Source organism: Anomaloglossus baeobatrachus, chromosome 1, assembly GCF_048569485.1.
Source record: "Anomaloglossus baeobatrachus isolate aAnoBae1 chromosome 1, aAnoBae1.hap1, whole genome shotgun sequence".
Classification (NCBI taxonomy): Eukaryota; Metazoa; Chordata; class Amphibia; order Anura; family Aromobatidae; genus Anomaloglossus; species Anomaloglossus baeobatrachus.
Genome location: NC_134353.1, coordinates 175,125,732 through 175,146,177, shown reverse-complemented (window position 1 = coordinate 175,146,177; position 20,446 = coordinate 175,125,732). Strand labels below are relative to the sequence as shown.

Here is a 20,446-nt window from a genome sequence, read left to right as displayed (position 1 = left end):
CTGAGCAAAGGATCTGAATACTTATGACCATGTGATATTTCAGTTTTTCTTGTTTAATACATTTGCAAAAATTTCTACTTTTCTGTTTTTTTCTTTCAAGATGGGGTGCAGAGTGTACATTAATGAGAAAAAAAATGAAATTTTTGGAATTTACTAAACGGCTGCAATGAAACAAAGAGTGAAAAATTTAAAGAGGTCTGAATACTTTCCGTACCAACAATGTAAATTTAAAGGAGCTAAGTTAAATTTGTTAGTATGATCAACCCTTGTAAACCATCAATATGAGCATATAGGTCAAAGGAAACTACTTAAAATAATACCTTTATCTCTGTGATCCACTTTCTTTTTCCAGAGAAATCCACACTTTTCTTATATGTAGATGAGCTGTGCAAGGCTATGATCCTGATCTCCATGAGAATCTGCCTCCAGGGCTTATTTTTTAATACTGGGGGAGTTACCAGTGTGAGACATGTAACTAACAAAGAACAGTAGAACTAAACTACTTACAAAGACATTGGCTGCAACTTTCACAGCTCTGCTTTATTGTAACAGTTTTGCAACCCTGTCTGCCTGGGGTACGGAAGCTGAAGCTCTGAGCGCAGCCTGTGGATGTATCCATTACAATCACACACAGCCCTGCAGGGAGATCAGGAGAGCAGAGAGCGGCCATTACACATCACACTGGTAATGCTCCCTTCTTTTCAAGATAATCTCTCGAGGCAGATTCTTATGTAGATCAGTGTTCGGCCCATAGTCGGAAACAGATCATTTGCATATAAAAAATGTGGATTTCTCTGGAATAAGATGTCAGATTGCAGATACAGTATCAAGGTATCATTTTCTTCAACTTCCTAAGGTCTGCATGCCCATATAATTGGCTTAGGGAGATTGATGCGATCACGACCAGCGATCTGACCTTATCAGGATCGCTGGTGCGTCGTTACTTGGTCGCTGGTGAGCTGTCAAACAGGCAGATCTCACCAGCGACCAGTGACCAGCCCCCAGCCAGCAGCGACGCGTGGAAGCATAACTAAGGTAAATATCGGGTAACCAAGGAAAGCACTTCTCTTGGTTACCTGATATTTACCTTAGTTACTAGCGTCCGCCGCTCTCACGCTGCCAGTGCCGGCTCCCTGTTCCCTGCACTTCTAGCCAGAGTACACATTGGGTTAATTACCTGATGTGTACTCCAGCTATGTGTGCAGGGAGCAGGGAGCCGGCACTGGCAGCGTGAGAGCACACCGCTTAGTGCTGGCTCCCAGCATTCCTAGCCAGAGTACACATCAGGTTAATTACCCGATGTGTACTCCAGCTACGTATGCAGGGAGCAGGGAGGCGGCACTGGCAGCGTGAGAGCGGCGGACGCTAGTAACTAAGGTAAATATCGGGTAACCAAGGAAAGGGCTTCTTGGTTACCTGATGTTTACCATGGTTACAGCTTACCGCAGGCTGCCAGATGCCAGCTTTCTGCTCCCTGCTCGCTTCAGTTTGTCGCTCTCTCGCTGTCATACACAGCAATGTGTGCTTCACAGCGGAAGAGCAATGTCCAAAAAATGAAGCAGGACATTCAGCAACGATCGGCGACCACACAGCAGGGGCCAGGTCGTTGCTGGATGTCACACACAGCGAGAGGGATGGGACGTCACTGCTACGTCACACAAAATGGTGACTTAGCAGCGACGTCGTTGTCGTCGTCGCTATGTGTGACACCACCTTTACAGCTTCCCTTTAAGCTACTTATCTAATCATGACTTACCTCCTTACCAGTTGTATAATATACTCACCATAGAACTTTTTTCTGCTCTTGCATGTTACTTTCCAGAAAGATACTTAGTTATATACTATATAAAATCCAAATCTAATATTATTGAAGTAATGCTTCTTTGCTTCCTATTCATTCTAATCCACTTATTGCCATTAATGCATTATTACATTGGTCCAGTGCTTTGTATACACATTGACATCGTCATGGTATTAATTTTTTTGACTGAATAGAAATGACTATAAGTGTTTTCATATAAAAATAAGTGAATGAGTTTCATTGTGTAAGACTAAAATATAAAGCCATCTCCTTCTCAAGACTTTAGGTTTTATCTGTAATTACACAGTTGGAATCATAGCACAAAGAATGGAGAATTATCTGCTACTGCGATTCTGTCACTATAGGGTTAACTGTTTATGACCAACCGTCAGAAAACAACCCGCATTTGGCAAGGTTACACAATTATGACTTTTTAAAGAAATATAATTCATATATCTTTTGGGAGAACAATTCCTATGATGTAGGGAAAGTAGAAAATCAAGCTCTCCTAACCCTGGCTACTAGGATAAGTTGGTGATGTACAATCCCTTTCATATTTCTGCAAAACACCTTACCTATTTCTAATAAAGTACCTAAATCCAGCATTGATTGCTTTTGCTTTGAATGACATGTAACCAATATCACACTACAGTGAACTTACCCTTAGATTCAAAGGCCGGGAGTGCTAAAACAGAGATAATTCAATATCCTCTTTAGATCCTATTATTGTGCAGAATCCCTGGACAAGTAAAACTGCATAACATACAAAATATTGAAAACTTTATGCATACATACCTCAAAATGTATCACTAACATCTTTTAAAAAAAAAAATAATGCAATATTATATGTAAAAACATCAGCTTTATAGTAAAAATTGATTTTTATCCTTTTATCATCAGTTTTAATATGATTTTATTTGCAATTATTCCAGAATAAGGTTGAGCAAAGAGATTCACATGACTCACATTCCTCAACCACAACAGTATTCAGTAAATGCCGGACCAGAGCATTGTGAAACTTCTACTACTTGCTGGCTTTTCCGGTTCCCATTATGATGAACATCCTTGGAATGGTGTTGTAGGTGAGAGGATCACAGGACTCTGGTCTTGCAACCATGGACTTGTGAGAGAGAAAAAAAACTATCTGTATAGTAATACAATTTAAAGGGAAACTTCTATGAGATGATCACATAAAAATGGTCTTCTAAGAAAGCAGCTCTTTCATAAATAGGATCAATATGCATTAAAGATGAGCAAATCCTTTTTCATGTGAATCAAGCAAAATTGCAGTGAGTTGGCCATCATTTTGCTGCGCTGAAGAGGAGCAAGAAGGAGTTAAGAAAAAAATTCCTTGCCTTCATCTTTCGTCTTTGGTCCATTCACTGATCACATTTTCACTTGGCCATTGTAGATGTCCTTTGGCACCTGGCATCTCATACATTGACTTGACAACAAGGTTATGGCATTGTGTGATTAGTGACTTTATAAAGTCATAGGTTGCTTGGTAAAATAGGTGCCAAAAATACAGTGCTCTGAAAGATGCCTGAAGAAAAGGATAACCAGACTGAAATGGAGCTGTGTAACTGGAAAGGTGAGTATTGGGTTAATACATTTGTTTTTTTCACATATGTTTATTTGCTCTCGGGATTGGATGTGCCTTTATGTGTTAAGCGGGCTTTACACACTGCGATATCGGTCCCGATATCGCTAGTGTGGGTACCCGCCCCCATCTGTTGCGCGACACGGGCAAATCGCTGCCTGTGCCGCACAACATCGCCCAGACCCGTCACACATACTTACCTGCCCGGCGACGTCGCTGTGACCGGCAAACCGCCTCCTTTTTAAGGGGGCGGTCCGTGCGGCATCACAGCGACGTCACTGAGCAGTTGCCCAATACCAGCGGAGGGGTGGAGCTGAGCGGGACGTAACATCCCGCCCACCTCCTTCCTTCCGCATAGCGGCCGGGAGGCAGGTAAGGAGAGCTTCCTCGTTCCTGCGGTGTCACACGGAGCGATGTGTGCTGCCGCAGGAACAAGGAACAACCTCGTTACTGCTGCAGTAACGATTTTTAAGAATGGACCCCCATGTCACCAATGAGCGATTTTGCACATTTTTGCAACGATGCAAAATTGCTCATCGGTGTCACACGAAACGGCATCGCTAATGCGGCCGGATGTGCATCACCAATTCCGTGACCCCAACGAGTTCGCATTAGCGATGTCGTAGCGTGTAAAGCCCCCTTTAGGTCTTGAAGGACCACAACTTCATGTTAATGCAAGAACTAGTAGGCACTGAAAGCACTGAAGAGATATGGCGTGACAAAGATTTGCGGCCTGTCAAAAAAAAACGAACCAGAACCACAAACCGAGGAGTGGTGCGAATAAGATGAGTGCTGGGGAGAAATGAAAAGTGTTCTTTTTTAACCTTTTTTCACTCTACATTTATTATTCTCTAAAGTCAAATGTGAAAAATGTTAAAAGTATAATATTCACTTCTCACTAGCCCTCAGCTTCTCCACTCAGCTCCCAATTGATGTAAATCAATTTTCTTTGCCAGATTCAAACAAAATACCAAATTCTAATTTAAGCAGATTTGATAATCACTAATATGCATATAAGATAGAAAAATTAAAAAGGCATTATGCACAAATCTAGTCTATATAGGGTTAATCTTTAGGAAGGATTTCACTGTAAGTCTATGGATACTCAAACGCATCCATGCAACCCATAGGCTACGAATAAGCCCTATAAAAATATGAAAATACATTAAGTAGCAGAGATGAGCACAAACATGGAAGTTCCGGTTTGTTTGGGTCAGCTGGACTTTAGATAAAGTTCGCCTTGGGACCGGACTTGACCTGAACTTGACCTCAGAGCCCAAACCCCCATGGAAGTCAATGATTGGGGTTCTGCTCTCCATCCACATCAGCCAGCCATGAACGGAGTATTTCCGGGGAAGTGAGGGCAGGGTTTTTTTTATTATTACACACAGCATCTAAAATAGTTGTTTTTACCCCTGTGAAACCTATTTAGAAACAGCAAGTATAGCTCACTGGGCCAAGCACCATGCATACCTGAGCAAGTGGTTAGCAAGAAGAACAATTGAACTGTCCATGTTTGGTACAAACCCCAAAACTTTACAGTTCGGGTTCGATCATTTCTTTTAAAGAGTGCACATGTCTTCACAAAATCTGCTAGGGAATGAGAATGATGTAGTAAGCATCCATTGTAAATGAAAGTTAATTATACTTTATTTAGAGTTTGTCTTAAATTGTAACATTTTTCATAGTTCTTCAGGAGTGGCATTAGGTGTTTTAAGGTTGACTGATTGACAATGCATATCTATTGTTTGATTTTTTTCTGTGGGAAATGTTTGTTTATTTCTATAGTTTAATATTATTATTGCTAAGTAAAAAATGAAATAGGATTGATTCCTTAAATGTAAAACCTTTAAAGTGTTAATTCTGCTGAATGCCAGAGCTGTTTTCAGTTGAGTAACATTTTTAAGATCAGTAGACTGTGGATGATTTGCTATGGACTTAACTTGAGACAGGTGTAAATCTGCAATCACCATTAAAAGACTCCATCTGCAACGAGCACAATGTGTGAGGCAGCTAGCTACATGATGCATGCTAATACTTTAATTTGATTTTTAGCAAAATTCAGCAAAATAATCAAGCAAACCTTCACTATGTTGTTGGCTCATTTCTTGCACTTTATGCATTTTTATAATTGGGCCAGATGTTAAATCTTCTCTTGAGGAAATATATCCTCAGAATGTGGGATATAGTTTATCAGTCAGGCATCCCACAGATCTTCCGGTTAATGTAGGACTCAAACAGTGAGTCTCTGCATGCAATACAGAACCTAAGCAGTTTGTTGAGGGCTACCCTAAGATGTTCCTGGACGTGTAAGTCCAATAAATGTCAATCCTGTGAAAAAATATTAAGATTTGTCAGGTAAAATGGGAAAATAAAACTTAAAGATAAGATTAAATTCTAGTGGTGTATTTTGGTCAAATACTAGAAAGCTTTGAACCAGTGTAATTTTTTAAGTGCAGCTGAAGTATTGCTTTATTGATAAATAAAAGTTATAGTTATAAGTGTATGCTGTGTATTACATATGAGTGAACTTGTTCAGTTCACGTTCGCCAGTGTCAAATTCAGTACAAGCATTTCCTTATATGATTTGAGGTCATGTACTCATTACTCAAGCATTTTTATAAAAATCCAGTAATGATCGGCTATGTTTGTTTTCCAAAATGCTTTTCTAATAACATTTGATACTTTTGGATAGGATTGTGGTGCTGTATGATGAACGCGGAGATGTGTTTAGGGAAAGGGTGGGAAGAGGCCAGATGAGTGGCAGACTTTTTTTTCTTAACTTTATTTGTTGATGTTCCTGCAGCTAAACATGGCACAGAAGACATCAACAAGGCTCAGACACAAGGGCCTGTGTCATTGGCTGCCTTATTCACATGTCCCTCCGCATATAAAATGCAAACTTAGGGAAGGTGCTGTTGCTGCTGTTAGAGACCTCACTTACCTAGGGGTTAAATAATGGGTAGTTTAGAAAGATAGGAGAGCGATAATATAGAATAGGGACATGCATTGTAGGGGAAGGTGTGTGCCACAAATCGTCATTTCATGAAATAAATAGGGATTGCTACTTGTGAGTGCATGCTAAAAATTTGCCAGTGAACCATTTCAATAGGCATTGCTACTTTTTAGTGCCTGCAAAAATTTGCTAGTGAACCATTTCAATAAGTATTGCTACTTTTTGGTAGCTGTTATAAATTTGCCAGTGAACCATCTCAATAGGTATTGTTACTTTTTAGTTCCTGCTAAAAATTTGCCAGGAACTAAAATGAACCATCCCAATATTGCCATCTCAGCCAAGGAATACAGAATTTTAACTTTTGTGTCAGGTATCTGACAGGTGTGTCCCTAGCATTCTGAAACATCTGTTTCAAAGGGGAAGGGTACATTAAACATAACTGGTAAATCATTAGTTCATGATTGAAGGGGAAATAGATGGGGTGTTCAAGATGTACATGGGGCATGTTCTAATGTTAACCAACATTGGATGAACTGTATGTCCTAGCTGTCTGCGCCTAAACGACCAAGGACATACCAGTATATCCATACAGTGTCTGAACCACCGTGATCGCCATCGGGTGTGTGGCTCATCTTGTAGCCGAAACACAGCTATCACTAAGAGGAGTGGTGCCAGCACTGCTTCGAGCAATTTAACCACCTAAATTCTGTGATCAATAGTGATCACAACATTGAGGAGGAAGAGAGAAAATCACACGCCTCTCCCAAGCGATCAGGTCCCTTTAATGCTATCACAGCAACACAATCACTGCCATGGTAAACCTGGGTTGTTACAATGAAGACCCTAGGGTTACTCAGTTTTTGAAAGCCCCACAAACCATTCCAGATGCATGGTGTGTGAGGCGAAGTGTCAGTGCTGTGAGTGCAGCACTGACATATAATACACTGCAGTGATCAAGCATAGGAGTGGATCATATCAGTGATTAGACCACTAAAAATGTTATGGGTCAGAGTTCTGCTGTGCCTCAAACCAGTCCAGTCCCGTCATTCACTCCCACATTGGGGGTCGGTTAGCTCCACAGTGCCACCTGGCCGTCGCTTGAGGCATCAGGTGGCTAGAGCTTTGTACCATCCTCAGCCTAAGTGCTCATGCAATCATACTGAGCATGTGCGTGATATCATCAATGACAAGGTGGCCACTGATTGCTCTTCAGTGACATCAGCGATGACTTGGCAGCCGCTGATTGGTCATCATGACATCAGCAATGACGTGGCAGCCTCTGTATAGCTGCAGCCGACGCCATTATCACATGCCAATTGGCCTGGGCAAGGGAGGCGGCTATAAAAGGTCTGCAGCTCTGCCCATCGGCGCGAGAATGTCATACTACATGCTGAAAGCTAAGGCTGTTATCCTGGCTGTTAGAGTGATTGGGTTCCAGCACCATTTCCCTGCAGTGCTTGTGGCAGGTGTGTGTATGGAAAAGGACAGTGACTACTTCAGGATTAGGCGTCGGTGCAAGGTATTCGTATCTGTGCATACCTGTACCTTGGTACGGTGAGGGTTAACCATTGTCCTACCAATGTGTATATGTTTTAGGGCTAGGCGCCGGTACCAGTTATTCGTATCTCGGTACAGCTGTGTTTTGGCATGCTTAGGGTCATGGTCCACATGGTCTGACATGCCCCCTATGCACATGACCAGTCTGCAGGTGTCAGTAGCAGACTTGTGTGTGTGACCAGTCCTCGGCTGCTCAGTGACGCTAACTGGGTAGCCTACTCAGTCTGACTATTGAAAAAAAATTACTGAAAAAAACTATTGACTTCATAATTTGGTGATGCAAAAAAATGTTATTTTGTTAAAAAAATGTAACCTAGAAAACACAATATAAACCTGATATCACTGTAATCATAGTGACCTGTGGAATAAAGCCTCCTATTCACTTCTACCACAAGGTAAACCGCTTAAAACTTGAATACGTATAGCTAATTTTTCATCTGCTGTTGACTTATTTTTTGCCTCCCAAGGATTGCAGTACAGTGTGGCTCATATTTATCCGGCATTCTACGCTGAGCTCTTGCAGCAGTAATTACGTAAAAATCTCTAAAAAATGTGATTCCGACAAAATTCCCCACTGAAAAGTCATTGTAATGATGCAGATGGAGTCGCGTTTGACCTCACGTCTGTCTTGTGATCCGGCATTGTCCATCTTTTTATGCGTCTTTTTAGGCGTGCACAAAAAGTGCGGTAATCAACAATTTTTTCACCTTTGAAAAGATGGACACTTATGAACAGAAGTCTATAGTAACTCTGCTGTCTCATTATAGTGCATGGATACATCGTAGATTTCACCTGAATCGCGTATTTTTGAGATGTAGCTGGAAACATTGATGTAAGTACTCAGCATAGAGCACGAGATTTATGTGACCTGTTTCATTCTGTTCTGCACCCAAATCACCAAATACCATTTAACTCAACCCACAAAAATACAAGTCCCCACTCTGGTACATCATCTGTTAATAGAAATATAGGAGGCTTCCATGTTACTTGTAGCACAAAAACTCTGAAATAACGATATGGCTCCCCCAAAAAAAAGAAACCCAGAAAAATCTGCTCTCATTAAATCCAAATGCCCACTCCCACAATGTGCCTAAACCATATTTAGCATCCACATGTGTGACTTTAATGTATGGAGGACAGTCAGCTTAATTTATGGGGTGCAGGTCTCCAGAAAAGTGAGCTGCACGTATAGAACAGGCACTACAATATACTGGGCAAGACAAAAGCTAATTTGTAATTTTTATTTCTGTAACATTCACTGTGCTTGATACCATGAATGTTTTCAAGAGACTAAATTGTCAAAACATCCATAAATGAATTCCCAGAGGGGTGTAATTTAAAAAAATGTGGCCACTTAAGGGGATTTATTCTGTTCTGGCACTTTTTAAATTGACTTCACAAACTATTCTAGGAAAATCTATGCTCCAAAAATCAATTGACTCTCCATCCCTTCTGTGCCCTGCAGAGCAGACAAACAATACTGTACAGTCACATGTAGGGTATTGCCACATTCAGGAGAAATTGTGCAACACATTTTAGGGCCTTTTCTACCTATTCCTTATAGGAAAATTGGAAATCTGGAGTTAAAACAATATTTTAGTGGTAAAAATGCAATTATTTATTCTTTATTGCCCAATAGTTTAACATTTTGTGACACACCTGTAATGTCAATATGCTCACTGCACCCCTGAATGAAATAATCGAGGAGTGCAGTTTGTAAAATGGGGTCACATGTGTGGCATTTCTTCTGTTCTGGCACATCAGAGGCTAAGCCAATGTGACATGGACCCCTAACCATTTAAACTAAACTTGATGTCAAATATGTTTACTAAATTTCCAATATTTTCACAAATAAATGAAAAAAAAATTATCTCAAATTTACAACTATCATAGAGTCCAATTAGTTATGAAAAAAATCTCATAATCACTGGGATCCAATGAAGCATTCCAGAGTTATAACCTGTCAAACTGACACTGGTCACAAATGAAATAAAATGGCCCAGCTATGAAAGTGAAAACCATGCTGTGGGGTAAAAGGCTTAAAGAGAACTTTCAGGAGGATTTTCCTAGGTAAAGTGCAGACATAGCCCTATTGGTTTTTTAATACTGATTAAAATAATACCTGTGCTGAAGAAATTCATTTTGGGACTTTCTGTAATCATTGTTTGAAATTCTCTTGTAATGATATCTTCATGCATCAGGGTGGGACTGCGGGCAAGGTCTTATCTTGGCACTCTGGTCCCTCCGTCTGCCTTCTGTTCTTGAATGACAGGTCATTGATCCGTTTGAGACCTGGCTCCTATTTTAAATATCGCTGCAATGCCGACATTAGGTCTCCAATAAAATTGTGCCATTGTCAGAGAATACACAGTCATACCCATATCAATAATTTAAAGAATTGTGACCTCCCATGTGTCAACAACAGCAATATTTTGTATGGAGACAGATGCAACCGTGCAAACATCAATGTCGTACACTTGAAAAACTTTTGTGCAACTTGAACCGACGTTTCGTATGATAATTCTGAAGTCAAGGTTTTTTCACCTTTCTTCTGGGGATTATTCCATTCTTATGTAACATGCATTGCTCAGTGCTTCCATAGATGTCTGTGATATCAGTATTACAAAGCATATAAAACACCTTCACTGTTTGTCGTACTAGAAGTGATAGACCTTGTGATGAGCCATTATGTTAATTTCAATATTTTTATCTGGATGTCCACCTGTTGGCTTTTTATTGTATGAATGCTCTTCATTTCATATTCATTCAACTGTCATAGCACTCACATTATCAAGTTTGGCAATTATCTTAGCCGAGAGACCACTTCTTCATGGCTTTTCCTTGAGTCAAACCAATGACCTTTTATATGATAATTAACCTAACACTGAGCTATTAGGGAATGTGAGAACAGGTTGTAATTTGTAGCATACAGGAAAACTTTTTTTAAAACAGTAGGCTCAAAACAGTAACAATGTAGTGACATGAAAAGAATCTTCATAACAAACGTATGCTAAATAGTTGAAAGTCAAATATATGTATCAGATAGCCAACAAGATTGTTTAAGAAATTGAGGTAGTCTTATAGTCAAAGCTATAGTGGATGTAGAGATACGGAGATTTGCAGTCAAAAATTCAAAACCTTGCTACCCTTTTCCTTGTCAGTGCTTATTCATCTTACTGCTTACCTCTTTGGATGCCCACAATTACCCCTTCCCTCTTTTGCATTTTTCATTCCTCTGTCATGTTGCATCTTTGACCTGGTGTTCACTGTAGGCAGTTGATTCCAGCTGAGATCAGGCTTCTGGAGGTAACTACAGATGTGCAGAGTCCTGTTATGATCCGGTAACCGTAGAAGATTACAAAAAAACTCCCATTGGTGAAAAAACACCAACACACAGCAGTAGTTGGAACTCGGCTGACCGCAATCCCATGACTACCAGACCACACTAGAAGTAGCCATGGAGCATTCCTAAAAACCTAAATGCCACGTCACAGCCTGAGAAACTAGCTGCGTCTCACAGAATGAAATGAGGAAATCTATCTTGCCTCAGAATAGTCCCAAAAAGAGTAGGGAGTAGGTAGCCCCCACATACAAAGATTACGGTGATATAGGAAAACACAATACTCAAATAGGAAAAATAAAATTAGCAAAGGCGAGGCCCAACTAACTTGATACAGAGAAAAGGAAAGGAACTGACTGTGGTCAGTACAAAATCCCTATAGAAAAATGACAAACTCTTGATGATGGTAAAAATGGCTTTGGAGGTCATAATAACTCCCCCCCACTATATCAGGTACTCCTGTAAATAATGGAAGAACAAAATACTAAAAAAATCACAAAAATACAGAAGAGCAAATGATCAAATCAGACAGGGATACAATCCCTTTTCCTGCAGGAGAGCTAGCACAGGGGGAACTCCCATGCTCACAAAACATTTGAAACAAATCTTCACCTGCAAGAAAACAAACAAAAAGCAAAACAAGGAAAAACAACACCCTAAGGTGTAAACCAGGCAGCCAGGCAAAAACTGAAAAGTTATCGGCAGACATCTTGCTCAGGGATACAGGGAAGGACAAAGCTCCAGGCCAGAAACAGAGACCAAGGAATATACACTTATAACCGGTGCCAGGCGGGCAAAAAGTGCTCTCCTATATAGACCAGATTTGTATGCAATAGGACTTCTCCAATTCCCAATTAACACCGACACCTGTATGAGTCACAGGCTCAGATTCAACTCCACTACCATTCCTGGCCACCAGAGGGAGCTTAAGAACAGCACCCACACAGACGATGTTCACAACAGAGTTTTCTGTAGCCCGTAGCCAGAATATGTGGCCTTCTTTTCACTCTAGGTAATAAAAAAACCATGTCTACTGCACAGTGTAAACATCTGACCAGAGATTCTGTTTCTTTCCGGTTTCTTATTTTCTGTTCTCCTTGTTTAATTCCTTTTGGACAACAGGTGTTTTCACTTGTTAATTGGGTCTGTCTTATCACTTTTTTGGTGTGGCTTTCAAAACCTTCCTCCTGCTGATCTTTCCTGCTTGTGATATTCTTTGTGAATTCTTCTTGGAGTTACAACCATACTGCCTTTGGATTTTTGCTAGCCTGGATGAGCTAGGTTAATTTTCTCTGCTGTTTCTTCTATCTGTCCTATTCGTTTCTGCTTTCTATAAGTTAGGATGTAGGAGGCAATTCTTTCTAGCAGAACTACTTCGCTTTTTCACTTTTTTTTTTTCGGGCTTTCTTATTTTCTACTTCAGGGATACATTCTATCTCTAAACTCCTTCCTGATTCATGGTTTAAGTGCTCTTTTCTTTTTTCCCCGTTCTTAGGTACTAATGAGGTACACTCGATGGGTCCAATTTGTCATGGCCTAGTCTTAAGGTTAAGGTTGTTTGAGCCTGCGCAGAGGCCACAAAGTAGTGCACAGCTAGGAACCATTGTCAGCAACCCAACAGCAACCCAACCGGTTGGGTCAGGAAAGTTTGTTCTGAGATAGGCTCTAGGTTTCTGTGGGATGTATAATGAGTGCATAACAAAGAAAACTAACAGGTAGGGGTAGCAAGAAAAATAAGTGGCAGCAAAAGTTAGAAATATATATATATATATATATATATATATATATATACTCATCTCTTTGGTTGCCTCAGCTGCTTCCTGCCCACTGTCCTGTCTTCCATGCTTCCCTCACGTCACAGCTCAGGGCTAAAGTAATAACACTAGGCTGGAACTTCCTGCTGCACGTAGGCCCATAGAGAACGTGCAGTAAACTCTGGGACCTCCTTGCCCCTGGCCTAAAGTAAGTACCTATGTAGAGTAGTGATGCATTGGAAGCTTGAAGTAGTCAGCAAGTAGAGAGTAGTGGGGGTTATCCAGAGAGGCAAACAGTGAAGCCTGTTTTTCTCTTTAAGCTTTGACAGCCCTTTACTGTTTAGCAAGATGGCGCCAGCAGGGGCAGAATGAAAAACAAAAAATATGTTTTATCCAGAATGCAGATTTTTGTAAAATTTGATAAGAATTCAAATCCACTTGAATAAATTCCCTCCTGTCTCATGTGAACTATTATATGGTAAATCCATTTGTTCAGTCAATTATAATTTTGCCTTTAGAATAAAATATAGCCCTTTATTCTAGTGTAGAAAAGTCCTAATTCTAATTACATTGGAATGTTTCTACAAAACTGAGGTATATACTGTAACACTGACTGGTAATAGATGCTAATAAGACCTTGCGCAGTCCCACTAGAAAGTTGTGATTACCACTCATAGAGCAAATGAATTACTTTAATAGGACAAACTACAGATTTTCCACATACAGAAGATACCTATTAGGAATATATGTTTGTAATTATTCAGTTACTTATAATTACTTGCTTGTAAGTAATTTAAGTAATTTGGCATTCTTTCCTCTAACAATTGAATCTGATAATTTTTTTTATGTATAGTGATTACTACAGATTGGGAATTAGAGCTTTAAATTCATCTTTATGTACACCGTTTGAATTTTAGAGATGCAGTATAAAAGGTTATTATTCATTGGAATAGCTTTGCTGGTTTACTAGATGCAAATAGCCCATATTGTTTTTTCATAAAAAGAAAATTGGTCTATATGTTTCTGTCTTCACAGTTGACCAAAGTCAAACATTTTAATGCAGCACAATGTGAGGCTGTGCTCACTGAATGTAATGTGGGACACTCGCTTGGCTGCTAGATTGAGGCATGCACACAGGAACAGTTTATATTCAATAGTCCAGCCAGCTTATTTAGCACACATAAACTGTCTTCTAGAATCAAAACATGAGCCTTTATTCAGGTTTACAGTAATGAAAATAACATACAGATATTATTTTCCGCACATACACCTGCAAGGCTTTGCATACAATCCAGCTGAAGTATCCCAGTGAAGGTATTGCAACCAACACTCATTGACTTCAGTCAGTACACAACCCCATCTTCATTGAGGTTACCTTTCAGGAGCTTTGGCATTTCCACACCCTGAGTCCTGTCAGTCCTCAGCTCTGGAAGCTAGCTCTCTATCCTGGCTGCACTTTCCCCTCCAGTGTTTTCCGGAAAGTCTCCCAGCTTCCAAACACACAGGGCACACTATCCCCTCCAGTGTCTTCCAGGAAAACTTCATCTCTCAAACACTGGGATTTCATGTGCTCACATAGTCTCATTATATCAGTTAAGACGCTCCATAGGTGGAGGTATGTGAATAGCCATTCCCACCCACAAGTCTGACTATTAAACCTGGCCCAGCAAACATTAACAACCCTTGTAAAACTACAAGTCCCAGAGTAAACATTCCAGGTTTAAATCACATAGGACTTCCGCCTTTGTGATACATATTGGCCATTCACTACATAGCCAGTTGCTATCTCACAACTGTGTTAGATTTTAGTGTTAATGTTTGTTTTACTAATAACCCAAGGATTGTGAGAATGAAAAGTTTATACTTGAGTAACACTTGAATAAATACAGTTTACTTGACCGAGATAAAAATACTAAAGATATCAACAGACACATAAACATATAAGGTATCTAATGATGATCTGGTGGAGGCTTCTGTTGGTCATTTATTATCTTTAATGTGTCTTGCTTGATATGCAATTGATATTTCAACCAGTATAAATCACAACACAACACAGTTCATGCATCCAAGATACATAAAGAACTACCGTATTTTTCGGATTATAAGACGCACTGTTCCTCCCAAAAATTTGGGGTGCATCTTAAAATCCGAATATCGCTTACTAAAGGGGCTGTTTGTGTGGTGACCGGGTGCGTTTGGGTGGCCGGGTGCCTGTGGCTGCGTGCGGGCGGCTGGCTCCCTCTCTGTCCTGGAGGCCGGCTGCCTCTCTATGCGAGTGGGTGGGCGGCCTGCTGGCTGCCACTCTGTGCAGACAGCCAGGTGCCTGTCGGTGCGTGCTGGTGGGCAGCCGGCAGAGTACCTGTTGGTGTGTGCGGGCGAGTGGCCAGCTGCCTCTCTGTCCCGGCGATCAACTGCCTCTCTGTGCGGGTGGGCGGGCGGCCTGCTGGCTGCCACTCTGTGCAGGCGGCTGTGCGGTGAGTGTCCCAGTGTGTCCGTGGTTCCGGTTCAAATGATGGTGCCGGGAGTTAGCGCGTGTGCAGATGGAGCCCTTGGATGAGAGCTCTGTCTGTGCACGCACCGCTCCGTGAGTCAGCGCATGCGCAGATGGTGCCCTTGGATGAGAGCTCTATCTGTGCATGTGCTGCTTTAGGCACCATCATTTGAACCGGGACCATGGACAGACTGAGACACTCACCGCACCGGCCTGCTCTACTACTGACCCGCCACTGATACCACAGACCTGCCACTGATCGCCGCCGCTGCTGCTGCCGCCACTGACACCATGGAGGCACTGACAGCTGCCTCTGCTGCTGCCACCACTAACCACTGCCACTGCTGCTGCCGCCACTGACCGCTGCCGCTGCTGCTGTCACGAACCACAGCTGCCAGCACAACCTCTGCATCCTGTGACCCGCTTCACCACCACTGCTGCCCCCCTTCGGTAAGACAACACCGGAGTATAAGACGGACCCCATTTTTATTTTTTTTACCTTTTTTATCTCTAAATTTGGGGTACGTCTTATAATCCGGTGTGTCTTATAAAATGAAAAATATGGTACTTACAATTATGGATTATGGGAAATAAGTCCCACCACTGTACATTCCTTTTCAACAAAGGGTTCGACAGTAAAAAAGTCTAAAGTTTCAATCAAGCAATATCGAAATTATACATGACATAACATGCAAACGCAAACAGTTACCAAATAAAAGATGAAATTACAGAAAGATCTAACACATTTCATTAAATTCACTAATAACACTTTAACAATCTGCTTAGTTTTACTTGCTTCTTTGAGGGCAGAAGGAAGAGTGTATCCACAGAGCTTGCCTCAACTATGTGAATTGAGCATGATGTCAGTCATAATGTTCAAAATCCTTGATTTAGGTTTCTAATGCTGATCATCTACTCTTTAGGCAAATGCATTGTATATGACTGGGCATTTAAGGAAAAGGCTTGAAATAAATATTAGTTCATTTGTATGCAATTCACCTCAATGGGATGACTAAATTTGGATAGTTTTATGTTAATCTACCCATTCATTCAGGCCTTGTTTAAACATGTACGTAATAAAATTGTATCGGTGTCATCAGTATTTTGGATCACTGTGTCACCAGTGTAAGGAGCGTGTGTCCTTTTTTATCATTGTCTCAGAGGATTTTTCTTGGGTGGATAAATGTAGAAATAAATTACAACACTTCTTCCTATCCTTTGCAATGTTAAACACAGAGAGCACAGATGGCTCATGGACTGCATCTGTGCTATACATGTTAAAATGAGTACATAGAGTTGTATTAACTCTTTTTATCCATGATATCAGAAAAATCAAACATCTTTTAGTAATGTTTGCACAGGCACGTGAACAGCTTTATAGACTATATTGGGTACACGTATACATGAAAATCATGACTAGAACAAGTAAATGGATGGAGAAATGAGGCCTAAAGCTGGAAAATTCATCTATCTGCATCAAAAGTGAAATGATAACTCTGTTTGCCACTATTGAATGGACCCAGTTCTTGCAATAAAGTCTTTTGCTGGTTTAAAGGTTTTTTCCTTTACAAAGTTAACCATGTGCATGTAACATACAGTATATACAGTCGAGTTACTTAATTTTACTAATCTTTGTTGAACTACAGATTCTGTTATATTACATTTCATCATGTATATTAATATATTTCTTTCCCATGCAGGCATATGCTCTTGGAGTTAGTGATGCTCAACTCTACACATGGACAGATGGCCTCAGAAGGAAGGACTGGCATGACTACGACACTATTCAGAAGGATGCTTTACGTTCAGGTAGGAAAGTATTACATTTGAACATGGATGATCTATTGAGTTTAATCCCTGAGTGCCTACAAGATATTAGTATAAAGCAGACATATAGCTGCCTACATTCTTTTATACCCAATTTTTTCCTTCATTATGTACACAAAGTATTTAAAATAACTTTTGTTTCCTAGTTTTTTAATATTAAAAGTAAATGTTCTTTATCAATGATCTAATGTATGTTGGACTCTTGTTTTCTTATTTTCTGAAGCATTAAAAAACAAATGTGAAGCATAATATATTTTAGGAACAGAGATTCACAATTAATAAGGTGGGTCACAAATTTTTATTAAACTGTCTGATTTTTAGACAGTTTAAACTTAGTTACGAAATAGTCACGAAATTTAGCAAAGTTCTTGAATGGTTAATTGTTCTTGCAGTTGTCTGTAATAAATCATTCACTTTGCATAGGTTGACGTTATTCTCATCAACATGGGTTTACAGTAGACGATGTGCTGCTGATAGCGATGTTCTTCTGCTTTTTTTGTAGAGCCAAAAGATCATTTCATCTGACAAATCAGTGATTTTGATGTTCTTTGGATTATCAACAGCCTGTTTAGAGTGCATTATTTATTGATCTTTAGTTCATGACAATCTTGCAGTGTAAATGGAACTTAAAAGGGTGGTTCACCCATATTTTTTATTGTCCAGATCGATATTATATTGAGAAACAATGTTTCTCTCAAATACCTTATGTTGGCAATAGTGCCTGTGAGAGGCGCTATTGCAGACCGCTGTTCCCGCTCCAGTGACGTCTCCGTCAAGTGCTGCACACGTCACATCCATGCAGCCGGCTGCATTCTGAGCCCATCTGCTCCCTCCTCCCTCCTCCCTCCTCCATCACAGCGCGTCACGTCTCTTGCTTGCAGCGTTCTGCTAGGAGGGAGGAGGGAGAAGGAGGGGGGAGGAGGGAGAGGGAGGGGGGAGCAGGGAGCAGATGGGCTGTGATAGCGGTGAAACAACGCTGACAGCTCAATGTGAGGTAGAACACAGCCGGCTGCAAGGATGTGACGTGTGCCGCATTTGACGGAGACGTCACTGGACGGGGAACAGCGGTCTGCAATAGCACCTCTCACAGGCACTATTGCCAGCACAAGGTATTTGAGAGAAACATTGTTTCTCAATATAATATCGAGCTAGACAATAAAAAATATGGGTGAACCACCCCTTTAATATTACACTATTTTAGTTTGCTTACTTTGTAAAGATACTTGCACATTTTTCTTATACATGGTATTGTAGAAAATGCCCTTTTCCCTAGTTGTCATACCCTTTTATTCAAGGTCAAACTATTGCAGAATATTTTAAACATACTTATGACCTATAGTTCAATGTTTTCAAACAAATAAAAAAATAGAACATTGAAAAATCTGATAATTAAAACTCACTTTAATTATAGTTTAACATAGATCCCAGTTAGGATCTCAAATTAGTTTTAAAGATGTTAAGTAATATTTTAACAATAATATTGGCTTGACTTTCACTCATGAGATAGTGGAAGACACTATGTCCTTTCCAGCTATTAAGATTTGGAGAGCACCAACAGATTCCTTATTAACTACGATGTTCTGCATACCTATAGCTACTAACAGTTTACTTAGGTCGGAGTCATCGACTAATAATAGAAATGAGTAGATATTTTGGAATTCAAATTCGGACATAGAAAGTTAATCTTAGGGGTACTTTGAACGTTGCGACATCGCTACTGCGATATCGTCGGGGTCGAATCGAAAGTGACACACATCCGGCGCTAGTAACGATGTCGCAACGTGTAAAGCCTAGATGCGCCGATAAACGATCGCAAAAGCGTCGTAAATCGGCGATTTGTGTAGCATCGGTCATTTCCATAATGTCAATAAGATGTTGTTCCTCGTTCCTGCGGCAGCACACATCGCTGTGTGTGAAGCCGCAGGAGCGAGGAACATCTCCTACCTGCATCCACCAGCTGTGCGGAAGGAAGGAGGTGGGCGGGATGTTTACCTCCCGCTCATCTCCAATCCTCCGCTTCTATTGGCCGCCTGCCGTGTGACGTCGCTATGACGCCGCACGACCCGCCCCCTTAGGAAGGAGGTGGGTCGCCGGCCAGAGCGACGTCGCAGGGCAGGTAAGTGTGTGTGAAGCTGCCGTAGCGATAATGTTCGCTACGGCAGCTATCACAAGATATCGCATGTGCGACGGGGGCGGGTACTATCACGCTCAGCATCGCTAGCATCGGCTAGCGATGTCGCAGCATGCAAAGTACCCCTTAGAAACTGTGCTCTATTGGGATTGGGATTGGTTGAAGCCTTTGAATCTGCAAATGCAGCAATAGTTGTGTTGTGGTAGGCATTAAAAAAAATTATTATATTGAGATTTTTTTAGTTTTGACAAAAGTCCACTTTATTAGAGTACGCTCACACTGGGGTATAATAATAAGAAGTGCAATGGAAGAAAATCATGTATTGCATTCTAACCAATGTTAATCAATGATGCAGGTTAAATCTTTGATTCTTTTTTTCTCATACAAAATCAGTATGAGAAAAAAAATCGCAGTAACTGCATTTGGCAGCATATATCAAATCATGCACACCCATACAAGTCTATTGGTACATTTGAAACACCAGACATTCACTTGGATGAAACAAAACTGCAATGCGATATATGCAGAGACAAACAGAAATTAATCTCTCTGTCTCCTAAATACCTGTGCTCCGATTCTCGCATGTGGGAGATTCAGACCACAGTAACATGACACTTTGGTTATGCTCGCAGCAGAGTTTGATCCGAGTGTCATTAGCTCTTGCATCAGATGCTATACGCTAATGTGAGTGTACCCTTAGACCGATATGCTGTTGGTATTGAATTCACTACAAATTTCATAAACAAAAATCAGATCCCCCAAATTCTATTTTATGGATTGTGAGGATTTACATAGTTACATAGTAATATAGGTTGAAGAAAGACCTAAGTCCATAAAGTTCAACTTTTTTCCACCATTAAAAATATTTAGTCATAAAATTATCTATAACCCACAATGCCATTTTTGCTGATGAAATAATTCAGCAATTTTATAAAAATGTTATAGTATCATCCATCTTGTGGATCTTGTGGTAAGGCATTTCATAATTT

The 20,446-nt window shown here is 40.5% G+C and overlaps 1 protein-coding gene across 1 annotated transcript in view; it reads left to right on the top strand.

Moving 5' to 3' along the window:
* GALNTL6 (polypeptide N-acetylgalactosaminyltransferase like 6) overlaps positions 1-20,446 on the top strand; it is a 2,628,190-nt gene that overhangs the window by 495,389 nt on the left and 2,112,355 nt on the right. Inside the window, exon 2 of the mRNA XM_075347205.1 lies at positions 17,200-17,308. Within this exon, the coding sequence (XP_075203320.1) occupies positions 17,200-17,308 (109 nt within the window). The remainder of the gene's footprint in view (positions 1-17,199; positions 17,309-20,446) is intronic.